The sequence below is a fragment of the Aythya marila genome (genome assembly GCF_965140915.1).
Source record: "Aythya marila genome assembly, chromosome: 3".
NCBI classification, from domain to species: Eukaryota; Metazoa; Chordata; class Aves; order Anseriformes; family Anatidae; genus Aythya; species Aythya marila.
Genome location: NC_139044.1, coordinates 87,738,438 through 87,762,973, shown reverse-complemented (window position 1 = coordinate 87,762,973; position 24,536 = coordinate 87,738,438). Strand labels below are relative to the sequence as shown.

The following is a 24,536-nucleotide window of genomic DNA, read 5'->3' as shown; positions in this document are numbered from 1 at the left end:
TGCACAAGATAGGATCCCTTGTATGATGTTGTACCTTTTTGTCCTTTAGTTACTATGGAGCCAGTTACTTCAAGCTCATCAGGTGATAAGCTTGCAAACTCTAAACCAGACAAGGACTATTTTCCCCAGTGATTCAAATCTGCCTTCCCCACTTCTAGCTAGACCTATCTGGGGATGTTATGCTTGGAGTTCATTGGGAAGCAGGGAGTGCTGACAGTCATCTTCTTTGTGCTTGTATTGCCCTCTTATGTAGTAACATTTGTACATGTAGATGTTTCTTTTTGTTCAGTTTCATTTCAGACTGCTTATTATGCAGTTCTCTTACACAAAATGCTCAGTCGTTAGTGTAGTGTAGAGCCAGATAAAGTAACTGGAGATTTGCTGTCTCATTGAGGACCATCAGCAGTGTTGATTTGCAGAAGATATCTCAAAGAGATGTAGCTAGATGTAGCACTCCCTAGACGGGAAATAGATTTTCTCCTGTTGGTTTTCCATCCACCCACACAGTATGTGGAACTAATTTAGCACAATTTATGGTGATGAGGGAAAATGGAGTAGAGAGAGTTTGAAGAGCCATTTGACCTCCTCTTAGCTTTCCCAGTAGTGCTACCTGTTGCCATCATAAATGTATGTGATGTGAACCTGTGCAACAAGCAGTTCAGTCCTTTCCCCATCCTCTTGTTAGCTCAATAACTCACTTGATATGCAGAAGTACTGCACCACACAGCCAGCTCAGCTATGTTTAACTTCGTGTCATGACAGTCAAGGAAAGCATAATACACCAAAGGCATTTAATGCATTTCAGTTGATGAGATGAGGCCTGTGTCGAAATGGAGACTGATTCATTTCATGTTAATTACAGAAGTAATTCAAATCTGTATATTGAGTTTATGCTACAGTGTACAGAATGTACTTAAGATTCTTCACTCATATAGGAAAAAAAAAAAAAGGGAAATGTAAAATCTTTTAATTATTATTACAGATATTACAGACAGAGCTAGTAGAGGCAACAACAGAACACTGCTGTACATTCATTAGTAAAAGGAAATCACCTGGAAAATAGGAACAACAGGCAGTTTTAAATTGGCTTTGTATGGGTTATTTGCTTTTCCACACTCGATCTAAATTTTCTGAAATTTTCACAATCTGAGAACTCTGAAAATGTGTTGAATGTCACAGATATTTTTGCACCTTGCATATGTTTGATCCCTTGTTCCTTATACAAACCTGTGTCAGGGCAAGTTCACTTTATATAAATAAGGAAGGATTGAGCTGAATAAATTTGCAGTGAAATATCCAATAGTGTAGTTTAGAATGTGAGAGATCAGACTAAGGGCATAGCAGGCCAAACGGGATATTTGTGATGTTTCTAGTTCTCACTACTAATGTTCTGTATAAAAGTGGATATTCTGGTATTAATAGTGCAAAACACTGTCTCTTCTTTGTAGGAGATATTACGAGATATTACAGCTGGATTGCACTGACTACTATTAATTTGTATATTTATAGTGCAGTATTTGTTTTGTGCTTTAATGTACAAGTAATGAAACAATGATCAGAATTAAGTGATTCTTTCTTCGAATTTGAGTAAGTAAATAAGACTGATTTTCATAGCTATTGAAGTTCAGAGTCAACTTTCAAGCTTCACACTTTATCGTACAAGATTAACTCTCAGGATTTGAGTTCAGTAAACTGTAACCAAAAAGCTACATAATATTTGTGAATGTATAAAGTGCCTCAACTTCTAGTAAAGATCTATTTTCTAACTTCGACACGTAGCAACTACCTTTTATTATACTATTGTCTATTACGTTATAGTCCTCTAGTATTAGATAGATGGCTTCCAGAGGCCAAAGTTTATCCTGTGTAATTTCTCACTTAATAATATGTTGAGTGGAACCAAATTCTTTAAAGCCAGAAAAAAAAATTACTTGTTTCTTTTGTTGGCCTCTCCTGAAATGTCCCTCCTGCTAGTGAGGACAATGTACAGTGCTCCCTATTGCCTATTAATGAGAATACTGAATTACTTTATTTTCCTAGAACCTCCTGTGGCCCATTTTTTTTCACCTTAGTCTGATGGGAGGATTTTGTCTAAGTGTAAGACAGAATTACCTTAAACCACTTTACCTTCAAGAAAAAAAAAAAAAAAAACTATGGCTGATCTTAATTCTTCTTTGGAAACTTTGCCTGGAAACTTCTCTCAGTCATTTTTTTGCTGTTCCCCCAAAATAAAATGCATGTAATTTAAGAGGGACTTTACTGTAGTTTAATTCATCTCTTCTACTTAGCTAACTTGAAAAAGAAATCCAGTGTTATACTGTGTGTGACCCAGAGATATGGTGTTGACGTTTGGACTAAGTAGGGTATTTGAGGGTTGGAATTTTCTGAGAATTGAGCCTTTGAAAAGTGTTATGTCTGCAAGCTCAGCTATGTGTGGGGAGAGGAGAATAAATGGGGACATGATTAAAAGCTTTTTCTGTGGCACAATATTATCAAGCAGCAGTGAGTGACACAGGAAAGGGAAGGATAGTTAGATAAAGACTGCATGTGCAAGAAGATTCAGTGGAGTAGGAATGAGCACTCCCACCACTAATGAAGAGCTGTGGTTAGTGAATTCTACTTTCAGTGAACTATATAGCCTGTCCTGTGACATGATTTGCTGGAAAGAGAGCCATTCAAGCACAAGTCTGGTGTTTTACTGAATCAGGATGTTAAACACTTGTTTGCAAGTTTTATTCTGGCTGGCTGGCCTTTGCATTAAGCACTTGCATTGATCTGTCAAGCACTTTCCCATTAACTTCAGGAATTAGACTCTTGTAGTATTAGCAAGCTAACTGAGCACATGGCAATACTCACCTACTTTGATTTCCCAATTATTTTTCAACAATTACTTATTTGTAATTTATAAAAACAAACTGTATTCAATGTTAAAGTCAGTATTAGAACCAAGATATTGGACTGTTTCAGCTTTTGTACAGCATGACTAAAACAATAATGGAATTCTAGTTTGGTATAAAACAGGACTGTTATAAAGACCAAAAGAAAACTGCTATATTTATGACACTAATTACATTCCTGACAATTTGCCTGTGTATGAGTGTTTCTTTGTAGTCAAGGTTTCTCCTGTAAACAAGATGTTTAGGGCCAAGTAAAGACTCATTTTTATAAAATGTCATAAGCAACATTTGTTGTGCAGTTACTTCAGTGGTTTCTAGTTTTATATTTAATAACTGAGGGAGTTTAATTAGTTGATTTTAGTATGGAGAAAATCCTCTTTCCTGTAGCTGGATAGTCCACCAAAGCATCCATAATGTAGCCAGCACTGCTGACAGACTGAAGACTTTCCATGGGTTTAACTGTTAAAAATTAACGATAAAAGCCCATATTAGATTCATTAGAGAATATAGCTGAGGGACAGGTTTCCTAAACCATAATAGAGCATATGAAACTCATGTAGAACCAGCCAGTAGGAAGAGAAGGAAGGGATCTTTCCACCAACCCTGGCACCAGAGTGCTGTAACACTGCCTATTCTGGACATACCCTTGCTTCTGGATACTCACTGCCATAGTATCTGAAAGTATTTCTCTATATTTTGCAGGCTCACTGCCGTTTTAGAGTGCCTGGTATAATCACATCATGCATTCCCAGCTATTCATATACAACAGATTTATCCCAGCATGCTATTTCGTCTCAGGAACTTCGTATACAGAGCCCAGGAGCTCTGCCTTGCAGGACTTGTGAGGTTGGGCAGAATGCCACTAAGTGCAGCTCTGAGGCTTCTCACTCCAAAGCTAGTTTGTTTACACAGCACTTCTGGTCCTTGTGTTACTTCATGTCTCTTTATCTAGAGTGTTTCCTCAGGAAAGTGATTATATGGGCTGTTTCCTGTTGAACAAGTATAGGAACAGAATATATAGTAATTTGTTTGTAGGCTGATCTTTTACATTAGTCTATGATTTTTTGGTTAGTCTCTGTGCCTCTAAACCATAGAATCATAGAATTGTTTGGATTGGAAGGGTTCTTAAAATCATCTAATTGCAATCCCCCTGCCATGGGCAAGGACACCTTCCACCAGACCAGGTTGCTCAAAGCCCCATCCCAGCTAGCCTTGAACGCTTCCAGGGATGGGGCACCCACAGCTTCTCTGGGCAACCTGTGCCAGTGCCTGTACCATCCCCAGAATAAAGAATTTCTTCCTAATATCTAATCAAAATCTACCTTTTTTTTTTTAGTTTTAAGCCATTACTCCTTGTTCTATCACTACACTCCGTGAGAAAGAGTCCATCCCCATCTTTCCTGTAGGCCTTCTTTAGGTACTGGAAGGCCACTATAATGTCTCCCCAGAGCCTCCTCTTATCCAGGCTGAAGAACCCTAACTCCCTCAGCCTGTCTTCATAGGAGAGGTGCTCCAGCACCTTGATAATCTCTGTTGCCCTCCTCTGGACTCGTTCGCATACTCCCATGCCTTTCTTGTGCTGGGAGCTCCAGCGCTGAACATAGCACTCCAGGTGGATTCTCATGAGAGCAGAGCAGAGGGAGATAATTAACTTCCTTCAACCTGCTGTCCATCCTTCTTTTGATTGAACCTAGGGTACAGCTGGCTTTCTGGGCTGCAGGAGCACATTGCCAGCTCATGTTGAAACTTCTCATCAACCACCATCCCCAGGTCCATCTCCTCAGGGCTGTTCTCAGTCCATTCTCTGTCCAGCATGTCTTTTGTGCTTGGGACTGCCCTGGCCCAGATGCAGGACGATGCAGGACCTTGCACTTGGTGCATAACTTGTAACATAACTTATGAAACTCAAACATAATAAAGTATCAAAGTTCAGCCCAAATGGTGAAGGTAAGTTTAAGTTCATCAGTAAAAATTACTCAGATGTCAAAAGTAAAAAAAATTACAATTCTAACAAAGTTTGGCTGTCTAAGCAGTCAATGCACTGACTGAAACTGGTATTGACCAGAAGTAGAAGAATGACCATCAAATTGGCTTGAAGAGCTGTCATAATAAATTTAAAATCACCCAAACTGCTCCACTTACAAAACTTAAACTGAAAACAAAAACCGAAAACTTATACAGCTCTTCAATTTGTGATATCTTAGAATAAAATAAGTCTTATAAAAATTCACCTGATGTAAAAATGTAGCTTAAAATGGAAAGTGGAAAAAAATATATATGGCTTTTAAACTGATGGGCATATTTTAATAAAACAGGAGAAGGTGACTGAAAATAGAGGGATTGTTGCTTGCATATATGAATAAAATATTCTGTCAGTTTTACTGCTTATATATGACTTTTTTAATGCCATAAGTCAGTAAAATCAGATCTATGTAATATAATGCATGATTACTAAAGAAAACTTTCACAAAATATACAAAAAGAATATGATGAGTGCAAAGCTAAGTGCTGAAAAGTAGGAATGCTGGGACTGAACCTGTCTCTGTAAACCTTTAGGTATACTCACTGAATTAGTCTCACATTTTTCTCTGCTGAAATCGCCTCAGTCAGCACATGGTATGGGCCTGTCCCAGCGATAAATGAAGACTGTGCACAAAGAAGTCGGTCTTATTTAAAACTCTTTACTACAGAAGCTAGAACACTTTTAGAGGATTGGGGTGTGGGGTGGTGGCAGGAAGAGAAAGGATGGTCTTCTGGCTCAGATAGATAATTACTGCTCTGGCAAATGAATTTCTTCAGGTTGCTGGCTTAGAGCTTTGGTGTGATGATGGACGAATCTCTTCTAACGTCTTCGTTAGTGATCATATGCTGCCTCTTGCATCTGAGTTTATTTTTGTTTGGTGCTGTGGATTCAATCCCCACATCATGTGGAAAATTTGGACCAAAAACCACAGGTGCTTCTTTAAAATTCTTTGCTTAACCCAGTTACACAGTGAAAGATTGAAGTTCTATAAGATTGCTAAGTCACAGTTGCAGAACATGGTGAATGATACGTGAAAAAAGTAGTCTGCTTCCTCTGCAAAAGTGAGGGAACAGTGAGTGTTTTGTTGATATAAAAGATATTCTGACCATCTCATGAGATGATTGTAATATGATAAATATTGGTGATGGTATGTTGGAAAGGCTCACGCTCAGTCTCAGGGATTTTTAGGAAACGTTTTTGCTTTCAGAAAGAGCTGTTGGAAGAATGGATTCCTGTCGGAAGAATAGATTCCCCAAGTGTTCTTATTCTCCTTCTTCATCCTCATTGTGAGTTAGTCTCTTTCTTTACAGAGATGGTTGTCCATTTCACTTGTGTTGCACTCCAGTCATATGACTTTATCTTGAGTTTTGCCTGATCACCAGCACAGAAGATACAGCCTTCCTCAATTTCCCAGATCCAGAGTAGTTAAGAGAAGGAAACTTCCTGTAAAATACTGACTTTCTGCTTCTAGCCTGCAAGTGAAGTGGTAATATTTAGGAAATGTGCAATCTAACTAGCAATAGCAGTTGTGGATGAGTGCAACACCATGATGTGATAGAAAGTCTTTTGGTATTTTCACTGGTGATCTCTTCCAAGTCTCTTAACATGACACTTATGACTTTAAAATGTTGTTTCACCAAATTTATACAGATACTCAAAGGAACAGAAGACAGTTTGTGCCTGATAAAAGGATTAACATCTTTCAGTCAAGCACCAGCCATAAGTACTTTTCAAAGTGGAGTGAATTTATTTACTTGCTTATTATGTTACAGAACAATACTTGTGTGTTTTTCTTAGCTCCTTCAAAAGGTCTAGATGGTCTGTCATGGTCTGGAACATAGAAAAGAAGATAAAAATCAACCTTGAGCATTAAACAGAAGTGGAAATTTTCTGTTGTTTGACAAACTTTCTTTACAGATGTCACTAACATCCAAACCTCTAACAGTGTAACTGACCAGCGTTTTTAATCAAAAATCTCCATAGTGCAAGGATCTACCACAATAACAGACATAAATTAGGAATCTTGTTTTGTTTCCATGAATAATTGCAGCTCAAAAACCAGCACCTAAACTGTTTTATTAACTAATGCACTTTTCAGTTTCATTAGAGAAAAAAAATGAACAGCAATTAATTAATATTGCTTCTTAGGTGATCTCTCTTGGTGCAAGCACACTGGTTTAACTTGTCACAACTCTTACTTTTATGGAGGAAAATAGAGGGCAATATCCTCCAAACAGTTAATGCAGAGGCAAGATATGTGAAAACAGTTAAGCTAAGCTGTTTAAAAATATAATTATGCATTGTTTTTACCCCCCAAAAGTGTATTACAGATGAAATTGTCTGATTCTGAGGTTGTTTGTGTACACGACCAAGGTGAAGCCAGAGTAATTAATGTTCTAATTATTCATTATCTAAAGATTTTTTTTTTAAAATCCATCATTATGAACTGCTTTATACCTCTGTCCGAGAGGGAGGAAGATGGAGTCTTTAATCCCTTCAGAACATCTGCACATGAAAAATCTACTATGAAGCACTGCTTGTGCATTTTTAATTATCAAATTATGCTTCCTCTTTCAAAGAAACTGTTGTTACCAACAGCCTTTCTTCATGATTTGAAAAAGGCAGAAAAATATTTTTAATTAGTTTTTCATTTAGTTATTGCAGTTGATTCAGATAAAATATAGTGCACAAACTTTTATTATGAGAACATTGTGCTGTAGCGTTTTTAACAGGCAGTACATGTTATTTTTAGAATGAAGAAATTTAGTAAAATAGTTTTTCCTATACTTCAGAGTAGCTCTCACCTGGTCTATCTCTGTCTCATTTTCTTTTTAACGTATTTTCTATATTTTCTTTGTTATTCCTGTCCTTCCACTGTATCATTTAGCCTTTTAGATTTTCCTCCTCCATTCATTCCCTTCTTTGTGCCTGTTACCTGTTGCTACCATGTACTTCTGTAAATGACCAGTGAATGATTCATATCAATGATTTAGCCTTTTTACATGACAAGCAGTAAGATCACAGGTACAGTAGTACCTCATGCATTTGTGGGGAAAAAGCAATACAACATGATGTGACAGGGAGAATAATATGCTGAATGCTGTACAAAGAAAAAAGGATGAATGCACCAGTTTTTCTTCCTACTGAAGGAAGTTTTCTCAATTTAGTGGTGAGTGTAAAAAACTCCACATTTTTGTCATACCTGCACACGCCAATACCTAATTTCTTGATAAAGATTTAACATCTACATGCTTGCTATATTTCATATTTTTGACCCTAAAATATACCCATCTATCTGCTGTCAAGTTTGGGTTAACAAAGCTAACCCCAGCTAACGAAGTCCTTTGATTCCATTAGCCTGTCCACATCAGCAGTAATAGCAATACTTAACTTGGAGTATTGTCCCTGCTAACTGCTTTTGTGTTGGTTTCATTTTATGACTCATGTGATTAGCTGGCTTCACGCTGATAGTGCCATGGCTATGCACACAAACACACAGGTTCCTGCATGCAGAGACAATCTCTGTGCTTGCTTCAGAGAGTATAAATTAACTTATTGAAGTGTTCGTAATGTTAAGGATTACTCATGGAATTATTATTCATTCATTTCATGGAGAAATGTTAGTTTTACAAGTTTAAAACTTGTAAATCTTGTGAGATCTTGTGACTTTATGAGATCTTTGAGAGCTGTGAAACTTGCACAGTTCACTGGTCAGTGTGTTACTCAGGCATTTTCAGAAAGCAAATTCTGATACTACATTCCAACATGGAAATTTCCTAATCTTCAAAAGAAAGATGTGAATCAGTTAAACTCCCAAAGAAGTCTGTAAAGAATTTTTTTTCCCAGCCCTTACCTCAGTGAGAGTTTACACATTGTACACAATGGGCTGAGACTTTGTAATTCCAGTGGAAGTATCTGAGTCACTGGGAAGTCTTTTTGAAAAAATAAGAATATTGTCCTGAACAGATATACACTATATACGGTGTATATATGCGTATGTACACTAAATACGTATATATACACCGTATATACACTATACAACTGTAACTATACACTATACACTATAACAACTCTAATGTAGTGATTTTACAGAAGAAAATTCTTTCTGATTCTAATAGCTATTTTATGGATATAATATATGATCAATGTGCATGTTAGATCAATATGTAGTTGCAGTAGGTACAGACTGTACACAATGATTATTTCATTGAATCAACTTCTTTGTGGTCTAAAAAAGTCTCTTGACTTACTAAATTTTAATATGGGATATGTGTTTGTCCTTTGGTTTGTAAAGCTCCATGTCTGAATTAATTTATGAAATACCATAAATTGCATAGTAATTAATCTTACAGCAATGTTATTTATCATAGGTAAATAAGGCTATCTATTCTAAGACTGACAGAGCAATTTGTGGATAGGTGCTTTGAGTTTGGATTTATTAATTATATATCATATAATACTAATAGCAAGATGTCGATTATTTTTAGAAATGTAATGTTTCTCATTATTAAAGGAGTGCTCATCTTCTCTTTGGTCCATAACTATTATATGTTTAGGAGGTTATTAGTATTCATGAGTTACCTCATTGCAAAAGGGTGCCATAGAGGCTATGAATTACTACGTGATTCTGCATTCAGCAGAAGAGAAAGAAAGCTTACTAGCTCATGCTGGTGAAGGCCAGGGATTCTGTCTAAAGATTTAAGTTACAGCAATTCTTTAGAAAGAACTTACATTAAAATATCATCTGTACTGCAAGAAATACAGGGGATTACTTGTTTACTTGTGACTTGCATTATTGGAAATATGGATGAAGTAATAATGATCAAGAAAATAAACACCTAAAAAGTATTTTTCTAAGTCATTAGTGAGTTTAAAATAATGAAGATAATGAATACTGTGATTTTAGCAATGGCTGATCATTAAAGTGTTTTTTTTTTTCCCTGAAAGGATATACATCCAGATTTTATATAGGTGAGTTTATGGGCAAAGTTTGTTCTGGCTTCTTGTCTTACTATCTTTCTTTTTCAGGCAATATGTGCTATTGGTAGATAGTTCATATAGTTACTGAGAACTAAAGTGTTTACCTGTATACTAATTTTCTCAATCTGTGGGTTGTTTTTTTTTTGTGTGTATGTTTTTATTCATTTTGAATATATGTATTAGATATCTGTATGAGGAAAAATATACAGTGATTTAATACATGCAATTGGATTAGTTTCAGTTTTATATAGTTATGCATGCTATAGTTTAATACAAGCAAATGTAATTCACACTGTCCTTACCCTGTGTTCATTTTATAGAATTTACTATATTATTTTTTCTGTCAGCTTGCAACTCATGCTGCTCAAATAATTTTCTTTATCTAAATAGTTCAGTCTTCATTCCCACAGAAGTGAAGTACAATTCGCAGGTAGTGGCAGCTAGCAAAACTGAAAGCACTGCCTCTCTCCACAACTCTGATTGCTGGCATGCAACCACAGTCTGCATTTCACCTTGTGTAGTACAGATAGGATCTGTCTCGAGTGTGAAAGTTCTGACAGAAAAGTGAGAGCACTTTGTCCTTCACGGGGAGTGGGCTGGTGCTGAAGGACAGCTCCGGGCCACCCCGCTCTCCAGCTAGGGTCAAGGGGACCATCACTTTATTGTGTCACAAATATAATGGTTGGGTGACTCTTTTTGCAGGATGAATATCTGTAAAGTTTATTCATTTTGAACCATATTTTACTGATTTAGTAATATCTAGTAGTAAAATATCTGCCATATCAGGAAAAAATATAATCATTATATCATGTCCCCTGGATAAAAATAATTTTCACATCTGTAGAAGCCTTTTAAATTCTGCACATAATCAAAGACTTGTAGGAATACCAGTAAAAACATATGAACAAACTTAGGACATTTACACTAAGATACAGCTACCGTTCACTCAATTTATGTATCTTAATGTATCATGCATGGCACTGAAATAGTAATCAAAAGCAACAGTCAGAAAACTGAATGGGATGCCATGTTAAAAAGAAGATGTAAGTGAACAAAATGTATTTGGGCTATGCTAAAGTTAGTATTGGAACTATTGCTAAATTAGTTAAATTATACATGTTATTCCAGAACTTTTGAAAGATGAGTTCCATCTGTAAAATAGATGCAGAGATATGCCAATAATTAGGAATAGCATAAGATTTTTGCTGAACTCATTGAAGGAATTGATAAAGCTGGTAAAATAAAATTGAATAAAAATGCAGGTGAAATACTTCATTTAGAAATAAATGGAGTATACTGATTAATATGCTACTCTTATTTATCCTGCTATTGAAAATTGTATTCATTTATTTATTTGTTGTTATGACAACTAGATTTAAATTGACAATATAACTTTAAAAATTACCAATTCAATTTTAGCCTGCAAAAGACTTATGTCCACATTAAAATGAATATATTAATAATCCGAGAAAGTCTACTAAAGAAAAATAAAAAATTAGGTATATTATTATCAGAACAACTAAGTGCAAAAGTAAATCTGTAAATTCATGCAGGTCTTTTGCTTCTTTGTGCTTTATAAATTAAACCCTAAGCATACTGATGAAAGTAACAGTGTGAACTAGGAGCTATGTCTCCAAGTGATAGCCAGTAATGGAATGGAAAAATATTGTGTTCGAAAGGTATTTAATTAGACAAGAGTGAATTTTAACTATCTGTTCTTTTGATACTGTTCCAGTTAACATCAAATAATAAATTAGCCCAGGGATTAGGTGAATGTAAAGAAAATTTAATCTTTATCCCTGTTTGCTCAGTTATGACAAGTGGAAGTACTGGACAGCTGTACAATTTGACCCTAAGAATACACGTCCTATCCCATTAAATCTGTTTCTAGCAAACTAATGGCTTCTTTATACTAGAAATACACTAGAAAATATTTCCTAGGAAAGTTGAACTTGGTATTTGTATGGTAAAAACAAGCAGAAGATCGATCTGAATTCCAAATACCTCAATCTTTTTAAGGTGAATCTTTAAGTCCTTCTATCTCTTGCAGGCAATGAAAACTTAAATTTATGTGTATCTTCAAAAAAGTGATCTATCCGTTAATAAAAACAAATTCATAGCCCTTGAATTTGGAAATTAATATACAAAGAAAATGGATTTTCTTTAAGCTACAATACTATCAACTCATATTTCTCAGTTGGCAGACATCACTGCCCCCTAAATTCTTATCAGTAAATAATGTGAGGTTTGAGCATTTGAGTTTGTACAAAAACATAAAAATTGACATAAAAATATCACAGGATTAGTATTTATTATATCCATACATTCTTGAAATTATTAGAGCAAAGTCAGTAGTAGGATAAACAACTGTTTCTTTAATTGCATGGCAGATTCTATAGTTCATTCATTTTTATTGCTGTAAACAATACATTCTATGAAAGAATATTTCAATAAAGTACATGTCTATATAGATCAATTAAATGTCAACAGGTGATCTCAACAGAAGAAAAAAAAAAAAAGTATTTTCAATTTCTTCTCTCTCTCTTAAAGTATTCATAAACACAGTTACAGAATTGATAAGGTTCTGTGGCTCCAAATGGGAACAAAATCCTAGGTAGGTAAGAAAGATTTGGATAGAAGGAAACATCATCATCACAGAAATAGTCATTGAAATCCAATTCCAAGTACTGGGGAAAAGGAGTTACCCATGCCTAATCAAACTAGACAGTGGGATCCTTGAAAATGAGACCTGTGGGTTTCTGCCCTGCCAGATATCAGACTGTACTTTTCGTCTGACTTTGAAATGGCAAAGTGTTTCCTCCTCCGGAAAAGCAAACCAGCCTTCTTGCAACGTTGTAAGAGGACTTCTTTCCTCAGCTGATGAAGAAAAAGGACTCAAGATTCAGAAACTGGCTGATGTGCGAATGATGTTGGCAAGCCAACATCTGTTATTATACAGAATTAGGGATCAATGGTTCTGTTTAGATACAGGGATTGTGTGACACCACTCCGAGCTATTGCTGCAGGTTGTTTGCATATTTAGACAGTGTTATCACATTGTACATTAGATCTCTATTTTTAAGATTTTCTTCATAACTGTGCAAGTAGGTGATATCACTTCTTTTTAGAAAGAAAACATTTCCTAAGATTTTTTGCCATAGCTGAAATTCTGTGTAAGAGCTATGGAACTATATCCAGCCCCAACATTAAGAACAGTAAACTTCCCTAAATCTTCTCAAATTGTAAAAAAATATTTTTATCAGAAGTTTCAGCATAAACTTTGTAGAGTTCATCACTGCTTTTTAAAATTTATTTGCTATTTGAAGCATAATGACTTTTATGTTCTTAAAGCATGGCCAATCCTGATTACTATTTTTTTATGTTGCAGTGTTTGTGGAGAGGTAAAGACAGAAATCCGTGTTACTTGAAAAAAAGTAGCTTCTAGATTAGATATTTTGTAAAGAACAGGTTATTGAATTCTATGAAAAACAATAAAAATAACATGGTTTAGTGTCCATTACAGCTTTAAAAGACAATAGTGTATGTAGCCTATGAAATAAGCATCTATACTATACATCTATACTGTTCGAAGAAAGCTAGATATCACCAGGATCTCAGTTCTTAAGATTTTTTTCCCAAACAACAACTGAGGAAGGGAAACAAACACAATTAGTACTCAGTGAATGAAAGACAGAGACAGGAACTCCATAGATACTTAGCAATACATCCTTCACATAACTAGGTGGTGTTGAAGGAAAGTGGAAGAATGTTAAAAGCCACGGTCTGATAGGGACCTGGAAACTGTTTTGGAAGAGAAGGGGATTTAAAGAAAAATAGATTACTGTGCTGATATGCCAGAAATTTAGGGCAGGTCTGATTATTATTATTTCTGAGCCTGAAGGAACAAGTTGTTAATTACTTACTATCATGACTGATAGGATGTGTACCATGGGCATGTGTGCAATTAATTGCTTCTGTAGAAAGAAGTGTGATTAGCAGATATTCATTGTTATGTGTTTACACTGCTTCAGATTAAGAAGTTTTGTCTGTAACTTTGGAACTGTAACAAAGTTCCTCTTGTAGGGGTTCCAGAAAGGTCACGTAATTCATTGCTTGTTTGGAGAGCATGCATTTGACAGTCACAGAACCACAGAATCGTCTAGGTTGGAAGAGACCTCCAAGACCTAGTCCAACCTCTGACCTAGCACTAACCAGTCCTCCACTAAACCATATCACTGAGTTCTACATCTAAATGTCTATTAAAGACCTCCAGGGATGGTGACTCAACTGCTTCCCTGGGCAGCCCATTCCAATGCCTAACAACCCTTTTGGTAAAGAAGTTTTTCCTAATATCCAACCTAAACCTCCCCTGGCACAACTTTAGCCCATTCCTCCTCATCCTGTCACCAGGCACATGGGAGAATAGACCAATCCCCACCTCACTACAGCCTCCTTTAATGTACCTGTAGAAAGCAATAAGGTCACCCCTGAGCCTCTGTTCAGCCTTTTCTCCAGGCTGAACAATCCCAGCTCCCTCAGCTGCTCCTCGTAAGAATCAGTTCTCCAGACCCCTCACCAGCTTCGTTGCCCTTCTCTGGACTCTCTCGAGCACCTCCATGTCCTTCTTGTAGTGAGGGGCCAAAACTGAACACAGTACTTGAAGTGCAGCCTCACCAAAGCCGAGTACTACCCTAGCCCTGCTGGCCACACTGCTTCTTACACAAGCCAGGATGCTGTTGGCCTTCTTGGCCACCTGAGCACACTGCTGTCTCATATTCAGCCGACTATCAACCATTTCTCCCAGGTCCTTCTCTGCCAGGCAGCTTTCCAACCACTCAAGTGTTTATTTACTAAAGCGTAGCTACCTGAATTGAAAGCTGTCTATTCTAGAGCTGGAAAAAAAAAAAGCAACAGTGCTGATGTTTTTCAAAAGGCATAGGCAAATTTATGTATACAGTAAATTTCACTAAGGACTGATGACAATAAGTAATTTTATATTCATATAAAACAGACAAGAAACAGTTTCATGAGAGGTGTACTGATTTAGGGAGTATATTACATCATCAGTAGTTCAAAGGACGTTAGTTAAGTTAAATTAGATCCATGTCTGAGCAATTCTTACCTTTCTATTACCACCTAGTAATAGAAGATAACAGTATTTAAGGGTTGGGTTTTGCAATACAAAGTACAGTGCTCCCAGGATGACGTATTCCACCAGTATCAGACATGCTTCTGATTGAAGCACTTCTCAGAACTCTTCTCAGTCCAAACCTAGTGTATTTATACTGTGCATGTTTTTAAGCAGTCAGTCTAGCCAATAGGATTGAAGTCTCATATTTAATTCTACTGTATAATTAATTAATTTATCTGTATAAAATTGTGGTTACAGATTCTAAAATATTTTAGAAAATCTGTCTGTCATTGAAGCAAGAACGTGGGTACTTCACAAACTTAATGGTGTGAAGATTTAAGCTACTGCTTAAGCAAAAGAACTACTTGTGAGAAGATTTTGCAGTCAAGACATTAAAAGACTGTGATGATGTTAATGCCATTTACATATCATCACAAGTTCTGTAACTCCCTACTGGTAGCTTTCAGGGAAAAATCTCTCATTTTGAAAAATGAAATTAATGCATTTTTTAGTCAACTTGATACTAATTTTAAATGAAAAGAAACAGGTCTTTGTTGTTGTTTTCCAGAAAAGTGAAAAGTGCAGTTAAAATACTTCCTAAGGAAACTGAATATATATATGTGTGTGTATGTGTGCATATACAGGAGGGGAGTCTCCAATAAAATACAAGGGAATATTACATAGAAATGTCAAAATATGTGTCCCTCCGTTTTGCCATGCAAAACTAAAAACCAGTCACTAAAGTTGCAATGGGATAGAAGGGAAGAAGGGAGGACCTATTTTAAGCTGAGCATGCCTCAGGTGGTCCACTGAAATGTGTTCATGAGCACTGTAGTGCAACACAGCGCATTGTTTATGCAAAAGCTGTAGTTTTGCTTAATCTGAAATCAACGGTGCAGATCTGAAGTGCTGAACATAGGTACGTGCCTATGCAGAGATTGATTAGTCCCTTGATGTTAAGTGTTGCCTATTCAAGGACACGACTTTTCCCAGCTTGTTCCAAAAATAGTTGTCTATTTTTATCAGCTCTTACATATGGTCACTCATTAGTAAGTCTTGGTAACTGCCAGTAAAACACAACTTAGATGATCATCACCCTAAACTTCCCTAGATGTGTCTTAGGAAGGGACTGATTTATGCTTTAGCAGGTTCCAGATCCATCAAAGTCACGGGATGTCATCTCTGCTCACACTGACCCCTTCATGTCTCCCTGGCAAGATTTCCTGTCTGTCTGAAACTTGCAATAGAATAACGAACCCTTCTCTTTCTCTTTTAAAGGTGATGGGGGGTTGGGGCTGGCCATCACTAGTATGTTACTCGTACGCCTACTAATCAGCAATACAAGATTATGATACAATGAATATTCCTTGTTAGGCCAATTTAACCACTACATCTGAATTGAGTCAGACTGCAGCTTAAATTTCTGCAGAGTGATAACGAACTCAACATTACCATGAGAGCTAGGGCATTGCTTGGTCATTGCAGTGTTGTGAGTGTATTAGTACATCCTGTGCATATTTGAGATTGTACTCCAGAGTGTGTTTTTGAATACTTCATCCAGCCTCCGTGAGTAGGACCGGAAAAAGGATTCATATAGAAACATTCAAATGTAATATGATAGCTAAGGAAAAACAAACAGAACTGACACAGAGATTTGTCTTTCTATTAATCAATAAAAGTTCTTTGGGGTTATTACTTTTTTTTTTTTTTTTTCTCAAAATTGCTTTGCCTTCATACTGCAATTATTGTAGTTACCTTTAAAAAGTGAGAGAGCAAAAACATACAGAGTACTGCATGTTATCTCTTCTTTCTGTAAAGTATGAAAATATAGAAAATGGTATCTTTATATCTAGTAGGTCTTAAGGTTTTTGTGAACACCGCCTACAAGATAAATGTATTAACGTACATATATTCTCTTGTCCTGTATCCTTTCTCTTTGGCGGTAATATTGCTATTTTATTGCTTTCTGTATTCTGGGGATATATGCAGAAAGGCTTTACATGAAATTCAGTGTTGCCTGTGTCTCTGTCAGTCTGAAAAGCAATTGGGAAAGCATTCATTTCTCTTTTCCCTCACTGAAGTGAAGAGCAAATTACAATACTTAAAATATATAGTCTGAGGAATACCCAAATTAAGCTTATATATGAGAACCAAAAAATAATCATGAAAATGTATCAAGACTTAAAATTAATTTACTAAATGAAAAAAAGGTTTTTGGAAGCACTGCTACACAAACAAATTAACATGTTTGTTTTTACTTTGTAACTGTAGTACATTTACTCCTAAAATGCAAGGCAGACGGATGGGGACTTCAGGGAGAATCACTAAGAGCACAAGTGTGAGCGGAGAGATGTATAAGCTGGAGCACAATGATGGGAGTCAGTCGGACACGGCTGTCGGCACGGTTGGAACAGGTGGGAAGAAAAGGCGTTCCAGCCTTAGTGCCAAAGTGGTTGCCATAGTGTCTCGAAGGAGCAGAAGCACATCTCAACTTAGCCAAACAGGTGAGTGAGACGCACACTCTTTGGATGCAGGACTCTCACCTGACGTAGTTTACCATTCTTTCATCTGTGGCATCTGTCTTATGTGTATATAGTCCACTTAGGAGAGAAGAATTTTCAGCTGTGAAAGAATTTCTGAGGTGTTAATGTTCTTTGATCATTAGGCATCTACAAGAAACCATATACAAATGTTTTTTAGACTATGTACTATAACAACTTTCTGTCCTGATCAATGAAAAGCATTTAATTTCTTAGAAGCCTTGTTTACAGGTAGGCAAGGAAATACAAAGAGACATATGTGGGTATCAACAGTGTATAATGGTTTGGGTAAGAGCAGACTTTTGTGTACAGAAAATTTATTTTAGTTGAAGAGGTGAATATGAATGGAGGAATTGAAATCTGAGCAAATGAATGTCAGTTATATAAGTTTTATAATGGGTTGTATACCTGCAGTGCCAAAAAATATGGTTTTAAAAGCTACTTTTGATTTGTTAGTCAAGAGAAAATTTAATATTTTTTCCTTAAAACAACACTGGCAAAATGAGGTCAGTGAATTCAGATAAATTAGACTAAAGCATGATGCTTCATTAAGAACATAAGACTTCCAACTCTTTAGTGCTACTTCAGAAATCTTAAAAGCTTAGTATCTGTGTAGCCTGAAGGGAAAAAAAAGCTCAAACAGAAAGATACAAAAGGAAAAAAAAAAAAAAAAAAAAAAAAAGATTTAAAGTCACTGTCCTTCTCGTATTGAACTCCAGTGAAGACTTTTGCTCTTGTCTTCAGCGTGAGCAGGATCTGACCCTAAGGGTTCTTTCTTACTAAAATAAAGCAGAGGGAAAAAAAAAAAAAAAAAAAAGGAAAAGCTTCAGCCTAGTATAGAATTTAATTGTACTGCAGCTCTCCTCTCATATAGTCAGGATAATTTAAACTAAGGTAAGTTATAATATTGTTTATTTATATTATCAAATATTAGTTGTTTTTTTTTTTTTTTTTTTTTTTTTTTCTGTTATTGATAGATGAGCAGTAGAAGTGTTGAAGAATGTAAAACTCAGTCAGCTTTAATAAAATGACTTCAGTACTTTTCTATACTACTCAGTTAGGAAAGTTTTGAGCCAGGAAGCAAATAATCATGCAGTCGAACCAAATCATAGCTGTGTAGTAGGTGTATTTGAAGCCCACAGTTCCAAGTAATATTGTATTGCTCAAAAATGCAGTAGGATTATTAGCACTCTGCCTGACTGTGAGAATGTTTTTGTAATTTGATCTGGCATTCCTGTCTAGCTCCTTAATCTCATTGAAACAGGATTTGCTGTGCCACAGAAAATCTTTGCTCCGTCTTATCCAGTAGTCCAGCTCCAGCCAGGAACCAGGACTGTATGATTAAGAGGAAGGCTCAGGGGACTACCAAATGTAGTGATGATTTATCTTACTTGAACTTCATAGTGTAGTTGGCAATTAACTTAAAATCTAACTTGCAACTTCCAAACACTTTCTAGTAATACCTCTTTAAAGCTTAGATGTTCCTGTTCTTCACATAAAGATGCTATAGCTCTCCAAGTGTTGGTTGATACAAATTTCAAAGCAATAGAAATTTTGCAAGGAACGGAGCACCTGAAGTTATAATGAAATGCAAACAGCAAATTGTGAAAAGTATTATTCATGATTGTAAAACAGAATTGAGAATGATATTTACTTTGCCTCACTGTGGTACACACAAACAGCACTATCTCTGGTAAAAGCAGAGCAAATAAAACATGGCATGTTTTAATAGTCAATATTTGTTTAGTTAAATTATGTCAGAAAAGAGTAAGTTGTATTAATATATGTATACTTAGAACAAGAACAATATATGTGTACTAGAACGTGAGATTTGATGTTTTCCAAAGAAAATCCATTGTTGGAGACTAGATACTCATGCCCTAAATCAGGGACACTCTTTCCTTCCTTCTTATGGTATATCTGTGAGAGGGGACGAGGACTCTAAGAAGGTCTAATTCATTTTAATATGTTGAGCCTAAGTAAATTCATAATGTCTCTGCTACTCACAGTAAAGAATCAGCAATATAAACGAGATCTTAAAAAATGGTTATGTAAAGATCAGTTCTAATAGACAGATGCATTTTGAAGCTTTTAATGGAGGTCTGTGGGCCTCCACAGAAGTGGTGCCAGCCATGAGCTTCTGCTGTAAGTCATCAATAACTGAAAGTGTGCTGTTGTGACAGTGCATGTATTTTATATATATATATTATTCCCTTTAAAATATATATGTGTGTGTGTGTGTGTGTGTAGCCTCCATGCCTCCATAGCTTTTTTCTGAATTGGTGAGTTTTGGTTTGTTTTTTACTTTTTATTTTTAAGACTTGCATGACTGCAGGTCATATATTCATGATATTTGTATTTATTCATTTCTGAGAACTCAAAACAGAAAACCGAAATTAAAACAAAAGATTGGATATTTCTTGTCAATTTGAGTTTCCATATTTTTGGGAAACATGTATATAAAAACTTCCAGTTTGCTATTGTCATCAAAGCTAGTTAAATTAGCTTCCGTCTTGACTTTTCATTTGAAGAAATGGTCAACAATGATTGAAATCCACTTTTTGTAGATAATTCTTGCTTCCAGCACATTGCATGGGTTTAATCTCATCCAAATATATAGTGTGTATGAAACTACTACTAGGTAGCATTTATTTCTAAGAGTTAATATTCTTTTCAATGGAAAAAGAAGTGTGTGTGTGAGCCTGTGCATGCATGTGTGATCCTTTTTGTATATAAGTGGCAGATTCATTTGTATGTTAGATTTAGAAGGATCAGTAATTACATTATTTTGTACATACTTATTGTTCACTACTGTTGGAAAATATTTTTCTCTGAATTTGTGCCTATTGCGAACGAAAGGATCACTTTTCATTTTTATGTTAATCTGCAAGGAAAAGTACCCTTTCATGCAGAGGATGCTCCATCCTCTCAGTTATTTTTAAGACTTCATAATGGTTTTAGTAAGTGTTCACTGAAATAATGAAATCCTTATTGGTTTGTTTGTAAATCTACAAATTGGGTAGATTTTATAGTTTGTTGAAAAAGCCTTGTAGTTACTGGCAGTATTTTGATGAAGATACAGCATGTTGTATACTCTCACAATGAAATGAAGAAAATAAGGAAGCAAAACCCCCCAAAAGAACATAGAAGAATGAAAGCAACTCCAGATATATTTTGTACAATTGTCTTCTAACTCAGCTTGTCTGGCTTTCTCATCTGTGCCAGGCTTTTTTATTTATTTATTTATTTATTTATTTATTTATTAATACATCTATCTATAAAGCAAATTAGTTGAGAAATTAAAGATAGGAAATAATATTTTTTGTTGTGATTTGTGATACGAGTCTCTCCCTAGGGATATTCCTATATTACAGGTTCCTGAGCATGAGTGACTTAGGGCAGTATTGTTAATACTGCATTTTGATTTGGTGTGAACCACAATGAAGTATTTCTGTTTGCAGTCCATCTTCTGTTTGAGAAGGTTAACTTCAGCAAACAGAAGTCAAGCTGTAGGTATTAATCTTTCACAGACAGGTTACGTGCTGTGAAGTAGAGCTGAAATTAAGTATTGTCCAAAGGTGAAAGCAGGCTGGAAAAATTTCTGTGTGTGTGTGGACTAGTTATTTGGAAGGTATCCTTGGGTGTCTGTCTGCTTTACTCAGGAAGTAACTAGCAATCTGAGCAAAACCACATGAGAATCTTATAACCTAGTTCCCTATGCAAAAATTGCACGTGCCCTCACATGGACTTCTCCACTACAGTATATTTTTTGTAATTTCCCCAAATTCTCCTATTAGAGAAGTGACTTTCTGCATGTTCTCTTGAGTTAAAATCCAAATTCTTAATTTCAGGAAAGCTATCATCATCTAAGTGAGGAAATGAAGTGAAGTCCTAATAATCTTATACTCCACAGTATGGCTGGCTGTAAGAGTAATCTTTTTGTGTGCTCGGTATAGCTTGAAGAAAACTTCATCTGGTTGACTGTCCAACATTTCACTTTTTAAAAATAATCTTAAGAACTGTTTTTCTCAGTGTTTTGTTGGATGATTGAAGTTTAGGTAAATGTTTAGAAAAGACAACACCGTCCGTTTCACAAACTGTCCTCTAGTGATGCAGAATATGACAGTTCACTGGAGAACAATTATGAACTTTCTTAATGAGTACGTAGTACTTAGCAAGCACTACTATGTTGTGATTAAAAAAACAAACAAAAACAACCAAACAACAACAACAAAAAAACACTGCCTGGGAAATGAAAACTAAGCAAAGTGAAGGAATCTTCCTTCAGAAGTACATCATTTCAGAGTAGATACTTCCAGAAGAAATCTGTTTTTGATTTTGGTGGTGCAAGTTGTTGTGGTTCCGCTCGAGTGGGCAGCCGAGCTCCACCACAGCCGCTCTCTCACTCCCCCTCCTCAAAGAGGAATGGAGAGAAAGTATGATGAAAAGGGCTCAAAGGTTGAGATAAGGACGAGAAAATCACGCAGTAATTATTTTAACGGGCAAAACAGACTCAGCATAAGGAGATAGTAAGATTTATTGCTTATTACTAACAAGCTAGAGAAGCGAGAAACAAAGGAAAGAAACCAAAAGCACCTTCCCCCCATCCACCCTCTTCCACCTCCTCCCCCCGAGCGGCGCAGGGGAACGGGGGAATGGGGGTTATGGTCAGTCTACAGCACTTCTTCTCTGCCGCTCCTTCTCGGTCACTCTCGTCCCCTGTGCTGTGGGGTCCCACCCACGGGATGCAGTCCTTGATGAACTGATCTGGCGTGGGCTTCCCACAGGCAGCAGCTCTTCCAGAGCTGCTCCAGATATGGGTCCGTACCACGGGGTCCATCCCTCAGGAGAAAACTGCTTCAACCTGGATTCCCCACGGGCAGCAGCTCCTGCCAGGTCACCTGCTCCTGCGTGGTCTCCTCTCCACGGGCTATAGGTCCAGCCCAGAATCTGCTCCAGCAGGGGTCTTCCACAGGCGGCAGCCTCCATCGGTGCAGGGCCACCTGTTCCACCGTGGTCTCCTCCACAGGCTGCAGCGTGGAATCCTGCTCCACCATGGTACTCCATGGGCTGAAGGGGCCATCCTGCTTCACCATGGTCCTCACCACAGGCCGCAGGGGACTTCTGCTCCGGTGCCTGGAGCACCTCTCCCCCTCCTTCTTCACTGACCTTGGCGCTTGCAAGGCCGTTCCTCACTCCCTCTCACACTCCCAGCTGCTGTGTGGCGCAGCGTTTTTTTCCCTGTCTTAAATATGCTCTCACAGAGGCGCAAAACAACATTGCTTATTGGCTCAGCTCTGGAAAACAATGGGGCCCTTACCAAACATGGGGCAGCTTCTAGATTCTTCTCACAGAAACCACCCCTATGGCCCCCTGCTACTAAAACCTTGCCACGTAAACCCACTACACAAGTAGGGATAATATTCTGTCCTTCCTTGTAGTAGTTTTATGATACAAGAGATTTCATACAGGCCTATGTAGTGATAAGGACAGATAAAGCACATAAGAAATCAGAAATAAAATATGTTGAAGGGTGAAGGCTTTTGGGAGAAGAAGGGTGTTTGTTTTCTATCCCAAGAGATACATAGTTTCCCTCCATAGGGAAGGGAACTCAGGAAAATAAATGTTTTTTGTTTGTTTGTTTGTTTGTTTTTTCCAAGGGTCGTAACAGCCTTTTATTCTAGCAGTCAGGGTTGGGGTTTTTTTTGCACATTTATTTTTGATTGTTTGAGACTCAGTTGTAAGAAATGACAAGAATGCATTTCTGAGCATGTTTCTTTTAACTCTCAGCCTCAAAGTATTTTTTTTTGTCATGAAATAAATTGTACTTATAAAATTATATTTATTTGATAAGAAGGCTGATTGTTAAACAAGTTCAGTAGACTAATTTTATCTAGACTTCACTAAGTCATCTATTTTTATTAGGTTGGATAGAGAACATAGAGATCAGTAAGGAATCTGGAAGTCTAGGAAGACATTGCTAAAGAGAGGGGCATCAACTGGTTTTATTAAAAGAAGATCCAGAGAGGGCATCTTTGTTGAGTTTCTAAGACAAGAACAACAGGCAGATCTTGTTAATGTTTTAACAAGAGGCAGAGTGTTTGTTGCCAAAATATGCTGATGATACTGGTTTGGAAAGTGTATCACTTCCAGTTGATACAGGGGAAGGACTGATATACTTGGAGACCAGAATAGCAGAACTTGGATAAAATGTGGTAATGGAGATTGCAAGATCATTCCTTTCAGAATGACTGATGAAGATTTCCAGATGCAATCTGGGAGCCCTGTCATCTAGAAGGAGTAGAAGAGAAAGACATGGGTGTAATAAAAATCACTGGATGAATATCAGCTATTTATAAGGTCTGGCCAAGGAAAAGGCAAATGCTGTCCTAGATGTATCAGAGAAGGTGTTTCCTTGGACAGCTAATATTGAAAGAGGCACCACTGACAGCTTATCTGGCATACTTGTGACTCAACCTTCAGGAAAATTAATGCTGGATGTTTGAGGGAATAGAGACCCTGAAGGATGATGTATTGCCTGATTTGATCAGCTTATAAAAATGAAGATTGGACAGGCATATGATTGTTCTGTAAAAATGCAATGAGAAAAATACATCAAAAAGGCAGAAGAGTTTTTGAAGCTGAAGGGCAACATTGTCAGGAACTGTGGAATGAGAACAAATGGGTATAAATTAGTCATGAGTAAACATTGTCTCTGTCTAGAAATTATAATGAAGTTTCTACCTGTCAAAACAGAAGGAAAGGTATCTTAATCTTCTCAAGGCTTATAACATGGTAGGGATGAAACAGCCTTTTTTTTTTCTTTTTTTTTTTTTCTGTTGTCTAGCATAATATTCTGTCATTGTTTTCATAGGATTTCCTTTCTGATGCTGTTCTTTTTTATTTTTTATTTCTGCTACAAGATCAAGATCTTCAGTTTTCTGTTGGTAGATTCAGAAAATGAC

General features: G+C 36.6%; 1 protein-coding gene across 9 annotated transcripts in view; it reads left to right on the top strand.

The window, feature by feature from the left end:
- The window catches only part of RIMS1 (regulating synaptic membrane exocytosis 1), a gene marked incomplete at its 3' end in the record, with an annotated part of 310,018 nt that overhangs the window by 251,341 nt on the left and 34,141 nt on the right, over positions 1–24,536 (top strand). For 4 of the 9 annotated variants that reach the window (XM_082756958.1, XM_082756967.1, XM_082756960.1 and 1 more), the window contains one exon: positions 17,303–17,535. The exons of the other annotated variants lie outside the window; for them this stretch is intronic. In XM_082756958.1, the coding sequence (XP_082613084.1) occupies positions 17,303–17,535 (233 nt within the window). The remainder of the gene's footprint in view (positions 1–17,302; positions 17,536–24,536) is intronic. 9 annotated transcript variants of the gene reach the window in all.